At 37.2% G+C, this 22,046-nt stretch overlaps 1 protein-coding gene and 1 long non-coding RNA gene across 3 annotated transcripts in view; one reads left to right on the top strand and one right to left on the bottom strand.

Annotated features, from left to right (window-relative positions):
* Positions 1-8,683: 8,683 nt before the first annotated feature.
* Cyssl3 (cystatin S like 3) lies at positions 8,684-12,128 on the bottom strand. The gene is made up of 2 exons (NR_144435.1): positions 11,906-12,128; positions 8,684-8,798 (listed from the first exon to the last, which is right to left on the bottom strand). It is a non-coding gene; the product is annotated as a cystatin S like 3 (long non-coding RNA).
* Cyss (cystatin S) overlaps positions 12,117-22,046 on the top strand; it is a 38,358-nt gene continuing 28,428 nt past the window's right edge. Inside the window, exon 1 of one of the 2 annotated variants that reach the window (XM_087651042.1) lies at positions 12,117-12,204. Coding sequence is in view for 1 of the 2 variants with exons in the window: in XM_087651041.1 (XP_087507167.1) it covers positions 12,222-12,276 (55 nt within the window). In the remaining variant the exon portion in view is untranslated. Of the gene's footprint in view, positions 12,277-22,046 lie in introns of both variants that reach the window. The other variant, XM_087651041.1, reaches the window with a different exon arrangement.

Below are 22,046 nucleotides of genomic sequence, written 5' to 3'. Positions count from 1 at the left end.
CTCTTTCAGCTGCTCGTTGGTCTTTTGGAGGGCAGTCATGGTAGGTATCTTTTTGTGAATGACCATAATCTCAGTAATGGTGTCAGGTCTTGGGGTCTCTCCTTGAGATGGAGCCCACATTCAGCCTGTTGTTGGACCTTCTTTTCCTCAGGCTTGTCTCCATTTCCATTTCTGCATTTCTTTCAGAAAAGAAGAATTATGGGTCAGAACTTTGACTGTGGGAATGCAATCCCCTACCTCACTTGATGCCCTGTATTTCTACTGGAGATACATTCCCTCTCCCCACTGTAGGGCATTTCATATTGATTACCCTCTGTGAGTCCTGAAAGTCTCTCACTTCCCCTGTCTCTGGTACATTGTAGAAGTTCCTTCCAACCTCTTTCCTCCTGTGGTTACCTGTTTCCATTCTTTCTACTGGTTCTCGAGACTTCAGGAATTTCTCCCCACCCAATACCAGATCATGTTCCCCTCTCCCCCAACAGTATCCCCTTTCATTCCCCAGTACCTCGCTCCATCCCCCATTGTGGCTTCTTTCTTCTCCCTTCCAGGTGGAACTGAGGTATCTTCTCTTTGGCCCTTCAACTTGTTCAACTTTCTGAATTCTGCGACTAAATCTTAAATATTCTGTACCTGAATTTCCACTTATTATACCATGCATGTCCTTTTGGGTCTGAGTTACCTCACACAAGATGATATTTTCTAGTCCCATCCATTTGCCTGCAAAATGCAGGAAGTCCTCTTTCTTAATAGCTGGGTAGTAGTCCATTGTATATATGAACCACACTTTCTGTGTTTGTTCCATCATGGAACATGTGGGCTGTTTCCAGGTTCTGGCTATCACAAATAAGACCATTATGAACATTATGGAACATGTGCCCCTGTAGCATGGTGGGGTATCTTTTGGGTGTATTCCTAAGAGTTATGTAATTTAAGTAGGGTTTAAGTAGGTCTATCTATTTCCAGTTTTCTGAAGAACCTCCAAAAATGTCCATAGTGGTTGTACTGTTTGCAATCCCATTAGCAATGGAAGGGTGTTCCTCTTTCTCCACATCCTAGCCAACATGTGTTGTCACCTGAGGTTTTGATCTTAGTCATTCTGACTGCTGTAAGGTAGAATATCAGGGTTGTTTTGATTTGCATTTCTCTGATAACTAAGTACTTTGAACATTTCTTTATGTGCTTCTTGGCCACTCAAGATTCTTCTGTTGTGAATTCTTGGTTTAGTTTTATAACCCATTTTTTATTGGATTGTTTGGGTATTTGATGGTTAGCTTCCCGTGTTCTTTATATATTTTGAATATTAGACTTGTTTCAGATGTGGGGTTAATGAAGTTTTTTTTACAATCTGTAGGACGATGATTTGTCTTATTGACTATGTCCTTTGCCTTACATAAGGTTTCAAGTTTCATGAGGATCCACATATCAATCCTTTTTTTCCCTCCATCTTTATTAAATTGGGTATTTCTTATGTACATTTCAATTGTTATTCCCTTTCCCAGTTTCCAGGCCAACATCCCCCAAAGCCCTCCCTCTCCCCTTCTATAAGGGTGTTACCCTCCCCATCCTCCCCCCATTACCGCCCTCCCTACAATAATCACGTTCACTGGGGGTTCAGTCTTGGCAGGACCAAGGGCTTCCCCTTCCACTGGTGCTCTTACAAGGCTATTCATTGCTACATGTACAGTTGGAGCCCAGGGTCAGTCCATGTATAATCTTTGGGTATTGGCTTAGTCCGTGAAAGCTCTGGTTGATTGGCATTGTGGTTCATATGGGGTCTCAAGCCCCTTTAAGCTCTTTGAGTCCTTTCTCTGATTTCTTCAACAGGGGGGTCCTATTCTCAGTTCAGTGGTTTGCTGCTGGTATTCACCTATGTATTTGCCATATTCTGGCTGTCTCTCAGGAGAGATCTACATCTGGTTCCTGTCAGCCTGTACTTTTTTGCTTCATCCATCTTATCAATTTGGTGGCTATATATGTATGGGCCACATGTGAGCCAAACTTTGAATGGGCATTCCTTCAGCCTTTGTTCTAAACTTTGACACCCTATTCCCTCCCAAGGGTATTCATGTTCCCCTTTTAAAGAGGGAATGAAGCATTCACAGTTTGGTCATCCTTCCTGAGTTTCATGTATTCTGTGCATTTAGGGTAATTTGAGCATTAGGGCTAATATCCACTTATCAATGAGTGCATACCATGTGTGTTTTTCTGTGATTGGGTTACCTCACTCAGGATGATATTTTCCACTTCCCTCCATTTGCCTATGAATTTCATAAAGTCATTGTTTTTGATAGCTGAGTACAACTACATGATACATTTTCTGTATCCATTCCTCTGTTGAAAGGTATCTTGGTTCTTTCCAGCTTCTGGCTATTATAAATTAGGCTGCTATGAATATAGTGGAGAATGTGTCTTTGTTATATGTTGGGGCACCTTTTGGATATATACCCAAGAGAGTTATAGCTGGGTCCTCAGGTAGGTCAGTGTCCAATTTTCTGAGTAACCTCCAGACTGATTTCCAGAATAGTTGTACCAGTCTGCAATCCCACCAACAATGGCAGAGTGTTCCTCTTTCTCCACATCCTTGCCAGCAGCTGCTGTCCCCAGAGTTTTTGACCTTAGCCATTCAGACTGGTGTGAGGTGGAATCTCAGGGTTGATTTGATTTGCATTTCCCTTATGACTAAGGATTTTGAACATTTCTTTAGGTGCGTCTCACCTATTCAGCATTCTTAGGCTGTGAATCCTTAGCTGAACTCTGAACCCCATTTTTTTGGAGCTGAGGACCGAACCCAGGGCCTTGCGCTTGCTAGGCGAGCGCTCTACCACTGAACTAAATCCCCAACCCCTAAACCCCATTTTTTAATAGGGTTAGTTTTTTCCTTCAAACTAACTTCATGAGTTCTATGTATATTTTGGATATAAGCCTTCTATTAGTTGTAGGATTGTTAGAGATCTTTTTCCATTCTGTTGGTTGCTGTTTTGTCCTAACAACAGTGTCCTTTGCCTTACAAAAGCTTTGTAGTTTTATGAGATCCCATTTGTCGATTCTTGATCTTAGAGCATAAGCCATTGGTGTTTTGTTCAGGAAATTTTCTCTAGTGCCCATGTGTTCCAGATTCTTGTATTAGTTTGAGTGTCACATTGAGGTATTTTATACTATTTGGGACTATTATGAAGGGTGTCATTTCCCTAATTTCTTTCTCAGCTTGCTTGTTTCTCTTTTGTATAGAGGAAGGCTACTGATTTATTTGAGTTAATTTTATACTCAGTCACTTTGCTGAAGGTGTTTATCAGGTTTAGTAGTTCTCTGGTGGAACTTTTGGGATCACTGAAATATACAATCATATCATCTGCAAATAGTGATATTTTGACTTCTTCCTTTCCAACCTCTATCCCTTTGATCTCCTTTTGTTGTCTGAGTGCTCTGGCTAGGAATTTGAGAACTATATTTAATAAGTAGGAAGAGAGTGGGCAGCCTTGTCTTGTCCCTGGTTTTGGTGTGATTGCTTCAAGTTTCTCTCCATTTAGTTTAACAACAGCTACCAGTTTGCTCTGTATGGCTTTTATTATGTTTAGGCATGGGCCTTGAATTCCTGTTCTTTCCAGGACTTTCATCATGAAGGGGTGTTCATTTTTTTTCAAATGATTTCTCAGCATCTAATGAAAGGATCATGTGGTTTTTAACATTCAGTTTGTTTATGTACTGGATTGTGTTAATGTTTTTCCCTATATTATACCATCCCTGCATTCTTGGTATGAAGCCTACTTGATCATGATAGATGATTGTTTTGAAGTGCTCTTGGATTTGGTTTGCAAGAATTTTATTGACTATTTTGTGTCGATATTCATAAGGGAAATTGGTCTGAAGTTCTCTTTCTTAGTTGAGTCTTTGTGTAGTTTAGGTATAAGAGTACTATGGCTTCATAGAAGGAATTTGGTAGCACTCCATCTGTTTCAATTTTGTGGAATAGATTGGGTGATATTGGTATGAGGTCTTCTATGAAGGTCTCATTGAATTCTGCACTGAACCCATCTGAACCTGGGCTCTTTTTGGTTCAGAGACTTTTAATGACTGCTTCTATTTCTTTATGAGTTACAGGATTGTTTATATGGCTTATTTGTTCTCGATTTAACTTTGGTACCTGCTATCTGTCTAGGAAATTGTCCATTTCCTCCAGATTTTCAAGTTATTTGAGGCTTTGTTCACTTTCCAACCTAATGTATCTTGTCACTGTTTCTTTTCTCTGAGGAAGTAAATTTATAATTTTCAAGGCAATTAGAGCCCCTAAGTTAGTCAACCATCTCCAGGGCAACTGTAGTAAAAATGATACCCTGAAAAAAAATGATACCCTGAGATTCTCCAAATAAAACTACCCATTGAGTTCTTTCTCAGTCTGAAGAAATAAATGGCTATCTCTGAACATCCACTTTCAGTTCAAAGCAGCTACTATCATACAGTTCTTATCATGTGAATGAATCCTGTATTTGGTGTCCAACTTAGCTTCACTGAAATGTTGGTGCACAGAATTGTGGGCAGGTAAGCATTGAGTATCATATGTGGCTATTATATATTATTAAATTCTAAACAATTTCTCTGTCTTGGTCTTTGTTTCTGTCTTGTGAGGGTGTTTACAAATGTGGATGCCTGTGTGTGTGTACTTCAGTGTACAATACAGATTTATTCCACTTGACTTTTTAGCTACGAGTTTCACCAAATGTTTGGTTTGGCATCAAAAATTGCTGAGAAGCACTAACTCATCTAGAAATTTGTAAGTATAAGATTTTATTTTTAAGACAGTTGTAAGGAAATACATATCATTTTCTGTACACATGTGATCTCAAAAATTTAGGAGGAATCCATTAAACCAAGTTACCAACACAATACAAATATTAGAAATCCATTTGCCTTATTTGTTTCTGTACTATCTTCATGTCTTTTAGAAAATATTATAGGTAATTTATTTTTCTATATCCTCTGACCACTGCTAAATAGCCTGTTCTTAACTACTTAGTAAATAACCACAGTTCTCCAGGTCAGTTGTTTCATCTTAGTTCTACATCCTCCTGCTATTATGGCCTCTGTCTTCTGTACCTTCCTTCCTTCCTTTTTTTCTTTTTTTTGAATTTTTGCAAAACTCCATATCTTTTTTCTTTCCTGTGGAAAACCGTACAGCCTTAAATATTTCAGCTTCTCAAAGGACATGTTCTAGATAAAGGTATTATCACAAAGATGTAATTTAACTTGCTTTGCAAGTCCTTAATCCCTATGATAGTTACCGTGGATATTTATGTGAATATTTTTTTAAAGCCATATCTCATTTTTCTTTATTTATCCTCCTACGAATATTTTTGTTCCCTCTTTTAAGAAGAATTGAATCATTCACACTTTGTCTTTCTTGAGCTTCATGTGGTCTGAGGATTGTATCTTCAGTAATTCAAGCTTTTTGGTTAATATCCATTTTTCAGTGAGTGCATACCATATGTGCTTTTATGTGACTGGATTACCTCATTCAGCATGATATTTTCTAGTTCAATCCATTTGCCTATGAAGTTCATGAGGTCATTTTGTTTTTGATAGCTGAGTAGTACTCCATTGTGTAGATGTACCACATTTTCTGTATCCATTCCTCTGTTGAAGGACATCTTGGTTCTTTCCAGTTTTTGATTATTGTAAATATGGCCGTTATGAACATAGTGGAGCATGTGTCTTCATTATATGTTGGAGCATCATTTCAGTATATGACCAGGAGGGCTGTAGCTGTGTCCTCAGGTATTACAATGTCCAATTTTCCCAGGAACCTCAAGACTGATTTCCAGAGGCTTGGACAAGTTTGAACTCCCACCAACAATACAGGACTGTCCCTCTTCCACATCCTCACTAGCATCAGTTGTGATCTGAGATTTTGGTCTTAGCCATTCTGCCTGGTATGAGGTGAAATGTCAGGGTTATTTTCATTCGCATGTCCCTGATGACTAAAGACATGTCTTTAGGTAATTCTCAGCCATTTGATATTCTTCAGGTGAGAATTATTTGTTTAGCTCTGTACCCCATTTTAATAGGGTTATATTGGCTATTAGTCCTCTATTGAATGTAGTATTGGTAAAGATCTTTTCCCAATCTGTTTGTTGCCATTTGGTCATAATGATAGTGTCCTTTGCCTTGTAAAAGCTTTGCAATTTTATGATGTCCATTTGTTGATTCTTGATCTTAGAGCATTAGCCATTGGTGATTTTTCAGGAAAATTTCCCTAGGACTCATGTGTTTCAGAAACTTCCCCACTTTTTCTTCTATTAGTTTGAGTGTATTTATTTTATGCAGAGGTCCTAAATGCACTTGAACTTCAGCTTTGTATGGGCAATAAGAATGGGTCAATGTGCATTCTTCTACATGCTGACCTCCAGTTGAACCAGCACCCTTTGTTCAAAATGTTATCTTTTATCCATTGGGTGGTTTTAGATACTTTATCAAAAATCAAGTGACCATAGGTGTGTGGATTCATTTCTGGGTCTCCAATTCCATTCTATTGATCTACCTGTCTGATTCTGTACCAGTACCATACAGTTTTTAATCACTATTGCTCTGTATTACAGCTTGAGGTCAGGGATGGTGGTTCTCCCAGTAATTCTTCTATTGGTGCGGATAGTTATCCCTATCCTGGGCTTTTTATTCTTCCGAATGAATCTGGAAATTGCTCTTTCTATCCCTATGAAAAATTGAGTTGGAATTTTGATGGGAATTACACTGAATCTGTATATTTCATTTGGCAATATGGCTATTTTTACTATATTCCTTCCAAACCATGAGCATTGGAGGTTTTTCAATCTTTTGAGAGCTTCTCCAAATTTGTCTCCAGATACTTGAAGTTCCTTTCATACAGATATTTCACTTGCTTGATTAGAGTGACTCTAAGGGATTTTATGCTATTTTTGAGTATTGTTAAGAATGTCATTTCCCTAAACCACCATCTAAAGAGTACACATGGCCAGACCCATGGCTCCAGTTGCATATGTAGCAGAGATTGGCCTAGTTGGCAGCTAATGGGAAGAGAAGCCCTTGATCCTGTCAAGACTGGACTCCATACTCTGGGAGAATGTCAGGGCATGGAGGCAGAAAGGGGTTGATGGTTGAGAGGGGGAACACCATCATAGAAAAAGGGGGTTAGGTAATGGGATAGGAAGTTTATGGACAGGAAACCAGGCAATGTGATTACAGAAATATCCAATAAAAATGTATAGGCAAATGGATGAAAAACTAGCAAAAAATCATCCCGAGTGATGTAACCCAGAACCAGAAAGACAAATATGGTATGTATAAAATTATAAGTGGATATTAACTATTAAGTTATGATAACCATGTTTTAATCCATAGACCCAGAGAGGTTAGGTAAAGAGGAGGGTTGTAGAGGGGGGATGTATAGATCTCCCTGGTAAAAGGAAATAGAATAGATTTTACAGGGAGAATGGGAGCAAGTGAGAATGGGGTTGGGAGGAATCAGGTATGAAGGAAGATGAGATGAAAGGAGAAGGGAAGAGAGATAGCTGGAATTATGGGACACTTTGGAGTCAATGTGAAAACCCTGTGTAGTGAACCCTGTCTGGAATCAATAAAGGTAGTTTTAGTGAGGATTCCTAATAATGGGGAATATGGAGAACCAATTAGCCAGCTCCTTTAACCAGGCAAGGCTTTCAGTAGTGGGACTGGGTAGTATTTAGTTGTGCTGTTGGCCAAAGAGGTGTATTGGAAATCTCCAAACAATCCAGACTGATGCTAGGACAAAGGATTGTTCTCTGAAAGATGACAGTGGGGCCCTATTGCTAAGGACAACTTCTGCCCAGCTCATTGAACAGAAGGAAATTAAGCTGGTGTATTCATAGAGAATACCTTCTAGTCTCTTTAGGAATTTTATCACAAAGGAGTGTATTGGATTTTGCATAGGCCTTTATTAAATGAAATGATTATGGGTTTTTTTACATGTTTCTATATGGTTGATTACATTAATGGATTTTCATATATTGGACCATCACTGCATCTCTGACATGAAGCCTGCTTGATCATGGTGAATGATCTTCTTATGTGTTCTTGGATTTTGTTTGCAAGTATTTTATTGAGAATTTTTGATCTATGTTCATAGAAGAACTTAGTCTGTAAAAAATTAGTAATTATGGTAAAAATACCCAATAGAAAAAGACATAGTCTAAAAAAAAGAAAAATCTACCATTGATAAGAGTATAATGTTGCAGGTATGCTTTGAACTTTAGTAAAAGGCTTCTTTTATAAATGTAGATGCCTTTGCATTTGGAACAAAATGTTCAAAATTGAGGATTCATCCTGATAGATTTTTCATTTGTTGAGTATGAAGTGTCCCTCCTTATCAGTATTGATAATTTTTGGTTGAAATTAGATTTCGTTGGATATTAGAATGGCTACTCTAGCCTGTTTCTTGGGACCACTTTCTTGGATTTTTTTTCCAGATTTTTTGCTCTCAGGTAGTTTCTGTCTTTGTCACTGAGTTGTATTTCCTGTATGCAGCAAAATACTGGATCCTGTTTATTTATCCAGTCTGTTAGGTTATTTCTTTTTTTTTATTGTATCCCACATGATCCCACCTTTACTTTCACAATCTTACAAGCTTGTACATTCCTCTATTTTCACAATGTATCTATGACATATGCTTTGTTCATACCTCTTTCTGATCAGTCTCTTCATTTAAGAGACAGTTGCTCAAGTCAGGCCTGTGTCTTCATACATGTAGTTTTTCCTAGGATCACATCAAATAACAAGATCCTCTCAGCCACCACCTAAGGAGAAGAGAAAAAGATTCACTTTTAACTTTAGACTGAACTTCCAATAAGTTATTTTAATTTCAAGGAAGTAAGATAGGACATAGAAAACTCAGTGGTTCTAATATTTTGGAGTAGTGACTCTGAGGAGTCAACCAGGAAAGGGACAATAAAAACTTGTATTCATCAATGCAAGGCTACTTAGAGGACAAATGATATCTGGGGATCAAAGCACAGGACTAACTTCAGACCTAAGCTCACAAATGAGGATGAAGTTCTGTTCCTCACTATTAAACTTTAGCTGAATCCTAGTCACAGCAGAAAATACATTATTTTCCTTTATTCATACTCATCCCTACATGATCATGAGGACATCAGATGTTTCACTAAAATTATTTTTCAATACAAAAGTAATAAATCCTTCCATTGTCTTCACCTTAAGTGCAAGTGTTACTAGGAATATCTTTTGATTCTGAAATTCTCAAGTGTGTCTTACATATTTAATTAAATATATTTAGTTCCTTTTCCGACAGGGAACCAAAGGCTCAACATGTCAGAACTATAGAGAATCAAATAGTGAAAGCAAACAAAGTGTTAAGAACACAGTGGAATCAGAAGTGAATCCCATGCATCTTTTAGGATTAACCTTCATATCAACGAAATGAGATTCACCCACTCTTTTCAGGTAGCAATGGTCTAAGATTCTCTAATGCTTTACTCAACACACACAATATGCACAACTGACAATGTTTATGTAGGAATTTCTTTTTATGTAGCAGTCAGGTTTTCAGAGGTCCTAATCCATTATGCAAAGAAAGGAAAGATTTGGAGAACCAAGAAGTTAACACCATAGTGACATTCAACAGAGCACAGGACATAGAAGAATGATTTACGCAAACACATGAGGTAGAACAAGAATCTTAAAGACTATTTCTATAAGTATCTCCCCTACAAACTCTCATCACTAATAATTAAAGACATAAATTTTTATTGATTGATTAATTTTTATACTACAGATTTTATTCCCCTCCCAGTCCCCTACAGCTCCACACCTCTTCCCCTCCCCTTACCCCTACCCTGTGTCTCCACAAGGATATCCCCACCTTACCACAACACCAGACCTCTAAACTTCTTGGGAACTCCAGTCTCTTAAGAGTTAGGTGCATCTTCTCTGACTGAAGCCAAAGCAGTATTTATTGAAAAAACAGCATCTATCAACATATTTATTTTAAAATTAAACAATTGATTAAGGGAGAGGACTCTTAGGAGAATCAGGATTCACTCAATCTGTAAAAGTTATTACCCAAGCCCATGGAAATTTTCTTTAGAATCTTTAATCTATTTCTCATTAAAATCACATTGGCAATGTAGGTGCCTCAATAGAATTTTCCTTTTTATTTATTCTTGTATCATAATTGATTACTTACAGGCTACCAAGAATCATGTTACCTGAGAAGGTTATCCTGTGTCTATGGGAAAATACAGTAGACAGGAATAAATGGGTTATCCTTTACACCTTTAAAATTCAAGACAAGAAGGAAAGAGATCTCTATACTGACATAGCATGACACATTGCCGTGTTTATATTTATGTTAGTGTCACCTACCACTTGGTTGTGAAATAGTTTCTGCAGAGATGATTAAATTTGGAACAGTTTTTAATAGAATGAAGGCTGTTACTGTAAACTACATCCTTTGTTCTATATCCTGTGGCCTAGAAATCACTAGTAAGGGCTCGTGGTCCCTTATCTTTCTTGTAGCATTCTCCTATATGTGCTGAGGTCTATCTCCATGTTTATATGTTCAGGTAGAGTTCCCTGAGATCCTCTACACAAAATTTTCCAGGTTAACCTAAACTAGTACCCAAAAAACACATCTAGAGGATGTAAAAGCAATTTATTGAAGCTGATTTCAAGAACACTTCTATATCACCATGCAAAATGAAGCTAAGAGACTCTGGAGTGCTGGTACTCCTTATTATAAAGACTCATGTGGTAACATAGATTGCAATATTTATTCATCCTGAAGAAGAATTGGATGGAAAGGACTCATACTTTGTCTATGTAGTTATTTGTTATGTGAGATGAAAACACTTTTCTAAGAAATACATTTTTACACGATTTCACTATGGAGCATCATTGTGTCTATACATACTTGAAGTAGTTTCAACATACCTAAGCAATATCACATTAGTGTATCCCTCTCTTCATGTATCAGGCTTATGACCATTGCTGGGTGCAAGGTGATACAACAATAAAATCTAAAAAATAACTTATTCAAAGGAAGCTCAAATGTCAGGGGAGTGTTATGACATGAAGCCATTCTGTGAGTGGCTACTAATGGAACTGTTCAAACTGAGTGATCTTATATATGAACTTTTGTTTTTGATTTACTTTTTACAATCTGTTAAAATATAGAAAAGTTTCAGTTTACATGATGGAAAATGCACACTAAACAGTTTGTTAAGAAAACATTAAAAAACAGCAACAACTGAATGCATGGGCTTGGGGAAATTGAGGAAGCTGGGTTATCACAATCAAATGTGGTGGGAACAATATATTATAGATTGACAGAGAGCCTCTGTGTTGTAGTTGTGATTGATTTTGATGTTTGTCCATAAGCAGAATAAGAATTTAATAAAGTACACTAAAAATTTCAAGCAGGGAAGGTAGTTTTGGTGAGAAATTACTTTGTGTGGTCACCTAACTATCTGTTTACAATGGTCCTGGACCAAAAAAGCCTGATGATAAGAGGTTCTTCTACGAGGACCCTGTTTTAAAACCTCTGTTCTGGTGTGGCTTGGAAGTTTAGCAAGAAACAAACATGTACCCACTACTAGCATACTGCTATATTTCAAAGGAGTGAAACAGAGGTTATTGTACTTGGGGTAAGTCCATCTACTAGAGCTTCCAGAGAACAGAAAATATCTGAGGAAAACACATTATGAAAGGAAAAAAAAGTTAATACTGTCGTCATGTCCACATCAAATCACTAGTTACAAAGCAGACTGAATCAGGATTAAAGAGCAGCAGGGTGGAGAGAATGCTAGATATACTAAGGAAAACACACACACACACACACACACACACACACACACACACAATTATTCAATAAAGGGTCACATACCCCTTCTTTTTTTGGGACCGTTTTCACTTCCACCATATGGCTCAGGTACATGTCACTGCTGTTTTCATTGTACTGGCTGACAGCAAAGTTCAGTGCTTCTGGGGCACCTTCCTCCTCTATACTAGATTCCTCCATGTACCCACAATCTGACCTATCACAGGGTAATGACTCAGGTTCAGAACTAATATGAGGGTGGTAAGCAGAAATAGTTGAGTGTAGAGGAGGCAGTCCACGGTCTTCTTAGAACTGGACTTGGGTTCACGGCTTTGAGTGGAACAGCAGTAAACCTGGATCAGGAAGTTAGTACAGCCTGTAAATGAGTTGGCCTCTTATCCTGTACTCTTACTTTGGATTGGCTCCTTTTCAGTACCGTATGTTTTTTCACCCATTCTCCTTCCTCTATTGCTGTTCTCTTTGTTTTCTCTTTCTTCTCCTTGCTTCTACAAGATGCCATATCTCCATCCTCTTCTGTTTGTATCTGGGCCATATCTTCCACTTCATCTTCTCTGTATCTCCCCTACTTATTCTCTCACAGCTCTAAGCTATCTCATCACTCCAGCTTTCTCCATAAATTGTACTCTTCCCCTTTGAGCTCTCCTAAGTTGTTGTTCCTACTTAACAAAGATATCACTGTTCTCTTGTCTTCCAATTGATATACCATTTAAGCTGAACTTTTAGTATTCCAGAAACTCTTTGTCTTTGGGATCCTGAGTGAGCAGTATCATCTAAGGTCAAGATACACATTTCCTCATAGAAGGATGGTATTTCAGGCCATGTAGGACCATTTAGTTTTGCCCTTTTCAAAGGCAAAGGTTCAGAAACAATCTTTAACTTTTACAATGGCAAGATGATTTTTTCTATGACACATTAATACCAGTCATTACATTATGTAAAGGAAGTTCCTTTAAGGTTTCTTCCTGGCTTATACTCTGATTTGGTTAGAGGTCCAAAGCCTCAGGATAGGACAGGAAATGACCCTGTATTCTATGACTCATTATGTTTAATTGGATATGAAAAGAAAAGCAACAGAGCTTGGAGTGATGCCTCAGAGCTCAAGAGTACTTCATGTTCTTCCTGAATACATAAGTGAATTTCCCAGAACCCAACTAAAGTAGTTAACAAACTTTATGATTTATTGATTCTTGATCTTAGAGCATTTGCCATTGGTGTTTCATTCAGGAAAATTTTCCAAGTGCCCATGTTATCGAGGCTCTTCCCCACTTTTTCATCTATTAGTTTGAGTGAATCTGGCTTATTGTGGAGGTCCTTGATCCACTTGGCCTTAAGATTTGTACAGGACTACAAGAATGAATCAATTTTCATTCTTCTACATGGTGACCTCCAGTTGAAGCAGCAACATTTGTTAAAAATACTATCTTTTTTTCCATTGGATGGTTTTAGCTCCTTTGTCAATGATCAAGTGACCATAGGTGTGTCGTTTCATTTCTGGGTCTTCAATTCTGTTCCACTCATCTACCTGCTTGTCTCTGTACCAATGTCATACAATATTTTCACTATTGTTCTATAATACTGCTTGAATCCTGGGATGATGATTTCCCAGATGTTAATTTATTGTTGAGGATAGTTTTCAATATCCTGCTTTTTTGTTATTCTAAATGAATTTGCAAATTGCTCTATATAACTATATATCTATGAAGAAGTGAGTTGGAATTTTGATGGGGATTGCATTGATTCTGTAGATTGCTTTCACCTATTTTATCATTCTGGATCATCATTTTCATGTGTTCTTCTACTCAATTTGCAAGAAATTTATTGAGTATTTTTGTGGTACTATTCATAAGGTAAATTGATCTGAATTTCTTATTTTTGTTGGGTCTTTGTGTCATTTATGTACAAGCATAATTGTGGCTTCGTAGAAGGAATTTGGTAGAGGTCCATCTGTTTCTTTTTTTGTGGGATAGTTTGGATAGTATTGGTATGAGTTCTTCCTTGAAGATCTGATAGAAATCTGCACTAAACCCAACTGGTTCTAGGTACTTTTTGGTTGGGAGAATTTTAATAACTTCTATATTTTTAGGAGTTATGGAATTGTTTAGAAGGTTTATCTGTTCCTGATTTAACTTTGGTACCTCGTAGTTGTCTAGAAAATATTCCATTTTCTCCATATTTTCCAGTTTTGTTGAATATAGGTTTTTGTAGTGAGATCTAATGATTTCTTTAATTTCCTTAGATTTTATTGTTATGTCTCCCTTTTCATTTCTGATTTTGTTAATTTGGATATACTCTCTGTGCCCTCTGATTAGTCTGGCTAAGGCATTATCTATCTTGTAGATTTTCTCAAAGAACCAGCTCCTGGCTTTGTTTATGCTTTGTATAGTTCTTTATGTTTCTACTTGGTTGATGTCTGCCTTGAGTTTGCTTATTTCCTGCTCTCCACTCCTCTTCAGTGTATTTGCTTCTTTTTTTCTAGGGCTTTTAGCTGTGCTGTGAAGCAGCTAATGTGTGTTCTCTCCTGCTTCTTTTTGGTGTCACTCAGAACTATGAGTTTTTGTTTTAGCACTACTTTCATTGTGTCCCATAATTTTATGTATATTGTTTCTTTATTTTCTTAAATTCTAAAAAGTCTTCAATTTCTTTCTTTATTTCTTCCTTGAGCAAGTTATCATTGAGTAGGTAGTTGTTGAACTTCCATGTATACATGGGGTTTCTGTCGTTTTTGTTATTTTTGAAGACATTAGTCTTTGCTGATCTGATAGGATGAATGTGGTCGAATAAATATATGGTCAATTTTGGAGAAGGAACTATGTAGTGCTAAAAATAAGGTATATCCTTTTGTTTTAGGAAGAAATATTCTATAAATATCTGTTAAGTCCATTTAGTTCATAACACTGTTGACTTCTGTATGTCTGTGTTTGTCTTCTGTTTCCATGATCTGTCCATTGATGACAGTGGGGTGTTTACATCTCCTTCTATTATTTTGTGAGTGCAATGTATGATTTGAGCATATTAAAGTTTTTCTTTCTTGTTTTCTTTTCTTTTTTCTTTTCTTTTCCTTTTCTCTTCTTTTCTTCTCTTTTCTTTTCTGAATGTAGGTGCCCTTGCATTTGGAGCACAGGTATTTAGGATTGAAGGAGTGAGTGTTCATCTTAGTGGATTTTTTCCTCTGATGAATATGAAGTGTACTTCCTTATCTTTTTTGATAACTCTGGTTGAAAGTTGATTATAATTGATATTAGAATGGGTACTCCAGCTTTTTTTTTCTTGGCACAATTTGCTTGGAAAGGTGTTTTTCAGCCTTTTACTCTGAGGTAGTATCTGCATTTGTCTTTGAGGTGAGTTTTTTGTATCCAGCAGAATGCTGTGTCTCTATGTATTCAGTCTATTAGTCTATGTCTTTTTATTGGGGAATTTGTCCATTGATGTTAAAGAATACTGATTTTTGTTTTCTGTAATTTTTGGTGTTAGAGGTGGAATTCTGTGAGTGTGGCTCTCTTCTTTTGGTTTCATTGCAAGATGATTACTTTCTTGCTTTTGCTAGGGTGTAGTTTCCTTCCTTGTGTTGGAGTTTTCCTTCTATTTTCCTTTGCAAGGCTGGATTTGTACAAAGATTGTGCAAATTTGGTTTTGTCATGGAATATCTTGGTTTCTCTATGTTAATTGAGAGTTTTGCTGGATATAGTAGTTTGGTCTCTCAGTTGTGTGTTTTTTGTTTTTTGTTTTTTTTTTTTTTTGGTTCAATATTATATCTGCCCAGGATCTTCTGGCTTTCATAGTCTCTGGTAAGAAGTCTGCTTTAATTCTCATAGGTTTGCCTTTATATGTTGCTTGACCTTTTTCGCTGACTGCTTTTAATATTCTTTCTTTGTTTTGTACATTTGGTGTTTTGACTATTATGTGAGGGGAAGAATTTCTTTTCTGGCCCAATCTATTTGGAGTTCTTGTATATTAGGGGCATCTCTGTCTTCAGGTTAGGGAAGTTTTCATCTATAATTTCATTGAAGATAATTCCTGGCCTTTTAAGATGGGAGTCTTCAGTATCTTCTATACCTATTACCCTTAGAATTGATATTCTCATTGTGGCCTAGATTTCATGGATGATTTTTGCTAGGATCTTTTTGCATTTTACATTATCTTTGATGGTTGCGTATATATTTTCTATGGTATTTTCTGCCCCTGAGCTTCTTTCTTCTATCTCTTGTATTCTGTTGGTGATGCTTGCATCTTTGACTCCTAATCTCTTCCATAAGTTTTCTATCTCCAGGGTTGTCTCCTTTCATACTTTCTTCATTGTTTTTATTTCAATTTTTAAATCCTGGATGATTTTGTTCAATTCCTTTCAGAGTTTGTTGTGTTTTCCTGTAATTCTTTAAGGAATTTTTTGTGTTTCATCTGTAAGGACTTCTACTTGTTTACTTTTATTGTCCTGTGTTTTTTTAAGGGAGTTATTTATGTCTTTTTTAATGTCCTCTATCATCATCATAAAATGTGATTTAAATCCAAATCTTGCTTTTTTGGTGTGTATGGATATCCAGCATTTTTTTTTTGTGGGAGATCTGGGTTCTGATGGTGCCAAAAAGACTTGATTTCTGTTGCTTAGGTTTCTGTTTTTGCCTCTTGCCATCAGGGTATCTCTGATCATAGCTTTCTTTTCTGTCTTTGAGAGTGGCTTGACCCTCTTGTAGGCCTATCTGTCAGCACTCCTATAGACTTGTTTTCTTTAGGCTGGATCTGGGAACAGAGAACTGCTCCTTGGCTTGTGTGACAAGCCTCCAGGCAGGTTGCTTGGCACAGAAGAGTTGGTTTTTCCTCTGCTCTCAGTTTTTAGGTGCTCCTTATGACTGGCTTTCAGTTCTTAGCACAGGCAGAAACCTGAAAGTTCCTGCCACTGACTGCTCCTATGTCCCTCTGCCCAGAGGGCAGAGATGGCGCTAGGCAATTTTTTTGGGAGTCAGGAATGTGGGCAGTAAGTTGCCTACTCTTACTTTTCAGGATTATTCACAATACTGAGGGTCCAGCACTCTCTCCCACAGGATTTGGGTGCCAGTTATGGGGTTGTTTCAGCTCAGTTTAGGGCGCAGGCAGAAACTAGAAGCTTCCAGCCTCCGACTTCTCCTCTATTCCTGTATCCACAGGCACTATGCAGTTTCCTCTTGGTCCAGGAATGTGAGCAGAGGAGGGCAGAAGTGATGGATTTCCCTGAGGTCTCAGGATTGTCTGTACTTCTGGGAATTCAGCTCTCTCTCCCTCAGGATTTTCGTGTTTTTTTTAATGAGTTTGTTCACATAGTGAGTTATGTTGATGGAGTTCCATGTATTTAACTATCCCTGCATCACTGGCATGAAGCCTACTTGATCATGCAGGATGATCACTTTGATGTGTTCTTGGATTCAATTTGAGAGAAATTTATTGAATATTTTTGCATTGATAGTCATAAGGGAAATTGATCTGAAGTTATCTTTTTTGTTGGCTTTATGTGTGTTTTAGGTATAAGCATAATTGTGGCTTCATAGAAGGAATTAGATAGTGCTCCTTCCATTTATATTTTGGGGGAATAGTTTGTACAGCATTGGTATGAAGTCTTCTATGAAGGTCTGATAGAGTTGTGCACTAACCCCATCTCGTCCTGGGCTTATTTTGGTTGGGAGATATTCAGTGACTCCTTCTATTTCTTTAGGCATTATGGTACTATTTAGATGGATTGTATGATCCTGATTTAACTTTGGTACCTGGAATCTATCTAGAAAATTGTTCATTTCATTCTGATTTTCCAGTTTTGATATATATAGGCTTTTTCAGTAGGATCTGATGATTCTTTTTTATTTCCCCAGATTCTGTTGTTATGTATCCCTTTTAATTGCTGATTTTGTTAATTTGGATATACTTTATGTGCCCTTTTGTTAGTTTTGTAAGGGTATATCTATCATATGGATTTTCTCAAAGAACCAGCTTTTGGCTTTGTTGATTCTTTGTATAGTTCTTTTGCTTTTACTTGCTTGATTTCAGCTCCGAGGTTGATTATTTCCTGCCTTTTTTGTATTTGCTTCATTTTGTTCAAGAACTTTGAGGTGTGCTGTTAAGCTGCTATTGTGTGATCTCTCTAGTTTATTTTTGGAGGCACTCATTGCTATGAGTTTTCCTTTGAGCACTGCTTTCATCGTGTCCCACAATTGTGTGTATGTTGTGCCTTCATTTTTATTAAATTCTAAAAAGTCTTTAATTTCTTTCTTCTTTCTTGATCAAGTTATCATTAAGTAGAGTGCTGTTCAACTTCCACATATATGTGGGCTTTCTGTTGTATTTTTTCTTATCGAAGACCAGTGTTAGTCCATGGTAATCTGATAGGATCCATGGGATTATTTCAATCTTCTAATATCACTTGAGGCCTCTTTTGTTACCAATTATATGGTCAATTTTGGAGAATGTACCATGAGTTCCTGGGAAGAAGGTATGTTCTTTGATTTAGGATGAAAGGTTCTATAAATATCTGTTAAATCCATTTGGTTTGTCTGTTAGCTTCTCTGTGTATCTGTTCAATTTCTATTTGCATGATCTGTCCATTGATAAGATTATTGTGTTGAAATCTCCCACTATTTTCCTGTGAGGTGCAATGTGTGCTTTGAACTTTTGTAAGGATGTTGCTCTGGCATTGGAAGCATAATGTTAAGAATTGAGTGTTCATTTTGGTGGATATTTTCTTTGATGAATATAAAGTGTCCTTTTTTGATAATTTTTGGTTGAATGTCAGTTTTTTTCAATATTAGAATGGCTGCTGCAGCTTTTTTTCTTGGCATCATTTGCTTGAAAAGTTGTTTTCTAGCTTTCTACTCTGAGGTAGTATCTGTCTTTGTTACTGAGGTGTGTTTCCTGTATGTAGCAGATGGCTGTGTCTCTTTATGTATTCAGTCTGTTAGTCTATGTCTTTTTATTGGGAAAGTTGTCCATTGATGTTAAGAAATATTAAGGTATACTGATTTTTGTTTCCTTTTATTTTTGTTGTTAGAGGTGGAATTTTGTTTTTGTGGCTCACTTCTTTTGGTTTCATTCTAAGGTGATTACTTTTTTGCTTTTTCTAGGGTGTACTTTCCCTCCTTGTGTTAGAATTTTCTGTCTATTATCCTTTGTAGGGCTGGATTTGTAGATATATAGTGTGTAAATTTGGTCTTGTGATAGAGTATCTTGGTTTCTCCATCTATGTTAATTGAGAATTTTTCTGGATATAGTAGCCTGGACTGGCATTTGTGTTCTCATAGGGTCTGTATGCTATCTATCCAGGATCTTCTGGCTTTCATAGTCTCATGGTGAGAAGTCTGTTGTAATTCTGATACATCTGTCTTTATATGTTACCGGACTTTTTCCTTTATTGCTTTTAATATTCTGTCTTTGTTTTTGGCATTTGGTGTTTTGACTATCTTGTGATAGGAAAAAATTCTTTTCTGGTCCTATTTGTTTGGAGTTCTGTAGGCTCCTGGTATGGTTACTGGCATTTCATTCTTTAGGTTAGGAAAGTTTTCTTCTATAATATTGTTGAAGACCTTTACTGGCCCTTTAAATTGAGACATTTGCTCTTGTCTCTACCTATTATACTTAGGTTTGATAGTCACATTGTGTCCTGGATTTCCTGGATTTTTTGGTTAGGAGCTTTTTTTCATTTTACATTATCTTTGACAGTTGTGTCAGTGATTTCTGTGGTGTGTTCTGCCCCTGATATTCTCTTTTCTATCTCTTGTATTCTGGTGGTGTTAGTTGCATATGACTCGTGATCTCTTTCCTACTTTCTCTATCTCCTGAGTTGTCTCCCCTGTGTTTTCATTATTGTTTCAACTTCCATTTTAGATCTTGGATAGTTTTATTCAATTCTTTCATCTGTTTGGTTGTAGTTTCCTGTAACTTTTTATGGGATTTTTGTCTTTCCCCTTTTAGAGGTTCCATTTATTTAATTGTGTTGTCCAGTATTTCTTCAAGGGAGTTATTTATGCCCATCTTAAAGTCCTCTATCATCATAAAAAATGTGGTTTTAAATCTAAATCTTGCTTTTCCAGTGTGTTTGGATATCCAGTATTTGCTTTGGTAGGATAACTGGGCTCTGATGATACCAAGTAGTCTTGGTTTTTGTTGCTTAGGTTCCTGTGGTTGTCTCTCTCCTTCAGGTTGTCTCTTGGGCTTAAGTCTTTTTTTTTTCTTTTTTCTTTTTTTTCCGGAGCCGAGAACCGAACCCAGGGCCTTGCGCTTACTAGGCAAACGCTCTACCACTGAGCTAAAACCCCAACCCCTTCAGGTTGTCTCTTGTGTTAGTCTTGTCTTGCTGTCTCTGACAGTGGCTGTAGGACTGTGTGTCAGCAGTCCTGTAGACTTGTTTTCTTTCAGCTGGATCTGGGAACAGAGAGTTCTGCTCTCAGCTGTGTAGAAGCTCTTGGTGATTGGCTTTCGGCTCTCAGAACAGGCAGCATTCCTGCATCTGAGTGGGCACAGAGAGCACTATGTGATTTCCTCTTCATCAGAAATGTGGGCAAGATTAGTTGTCTCCTCTGAGTTCTCAGAAGTTTCCTCACTCTGACAGTCCAGCTCTTTCCCCCACAGGATTTGCATACAGGGAACTCTAAGGATGGTCCATTTCAGTTCTGGGTGCAGGCAGAAACCAGTGTCTTCCTGCCTCTGACTCCCCATATATTCCTATATCCAGAGGTACTATGCAGTTTACTCTTGGCCCAGGAATGTGTGCAGAGCAGGACAGAAGTGGCAGTCTCTGCTGAGTTCTCAGGATTGTCAGCACTTCTGGCAGTCCAGCTCTCTGCATTCTTTAATTTTTTATGAGTGTTCCTCCTTCCTCCTACACTCAGACTTCAGAATTATTTACAATATAATTTAAAAAAACTATTAACCATATAGCAACTGTGGTCTTCAGCTTTCATTAAGTGTTATAGTAATACTGTTGTTCAGCCTGATAAAACATTGGTGAAACAAATGGGACTCTTAATGTTGATGAGGGAATGAATAGAGTACCATACCTCCTTGATATATATCCAAGCTGCAAGCTGGGACTCTCAATTATTAGAGTAGTGTTTTTCCTTTTGAATCCAGAATCATGATGGAATTTTAAACATTTTCTTTGAGTGTCCAGGAGATAATGTATGTGTTGAAGTAATGTAACAGAGCTTCTTCTTTGGCATAAAGGAAGTTGATTAATCTTACTCAACCATCTGAAACTTTATTTTCAGGAAGATGTACAAACCTGGGTTTGTACATGTGAAGCATATCAGTAGTTCCCTGCATGGTTACTTGATGTATAACATGACTGAAGAGAACAAAGACTCTACACAGAATCATTGTGAACTGTCTTTAGATCAGATCTGGATCTCATGGAATTTGAAGTTTGCAAGATCAATTCATTTCCCTCATTCTAAAATGATTGCTCTCTAGTAAATTTATGGTCAATAATATTAGCAGGAACAAAAAGTATTCTCATAAGTTTGCAAATTTATAGTGATTCTGAGCTTGTGTCCTTGAATTTGTAGCACTATTCACTACTATTTCCATGTCTCACTTCCAATTTCTATATCAGATATTGGAAGAAACTATGGTCTCACTCCTAGATTAAAAGGTAAATCCAAACCCAGGCCTCTGCTCACTCACATTTGCTTCACAAGAATTTTGACTGTTTGTGCCTGGTTTTTATTATCTAATTTAAAATGTGACATATACAGTAATATGACACAGTGAAACTTTTTCCTATGAACATTCAGAATTAAAGGGCAGACATTACAAGGTTGGCTTTCAGTTCGTTTGTAGCAGTTTTTTTGTTAAAGTACACCATGTCCATCCATCCTGTGAGGGAAGAAGTCTGGATAAATGGAAAAATGTATGCTCTTTGGGTTGTGGGATTTTTCTGGGACTAAGATAAATGTCAGGTACCAGCTTACAGATTTCAGAAAGTACAACACAGCTTCTTACTTCTGACCTGCACGTTGCAGACCTGGATTACTTTTGTGCTCCAGCCTAGTGACTTCACTTTTCCTCAGAGCTTTCTTACATTTCTGTCCAGAAAACTGATCATTTGTAATATCTTGGCAGGCTTCTCCAAGCCACCTTCTTTTCCTGAGTCTATGGAAAGTTCTGTGTTCTAACTCACAATAGAAAATTTCTTGAATGAAACTCCAAGAAGAAAAGATGTTATAAGAAAGAG

The sequence above is a fragment of the Rattus norvegicus genome, chromosome 3 (genome assembly GCF_021556685.1).
Source record: "Rattus norvegicus strain SHRSP/BbbUtx chromosome 3, alternate assembly SHRSP_T2T, whole genome shotgun sequence".
Taxonomy (NCBI): domain Eukaryota; kingdom Metazoa; phylum Chordata; class Mammalia; order Rodentia; family Muridae; genus Rattus; species Rattus norvegicus.
Note: the sequence above shows the minus strand (reverse complement) of the source record. Positions and strands in the feature narration are given on the sequence as shown.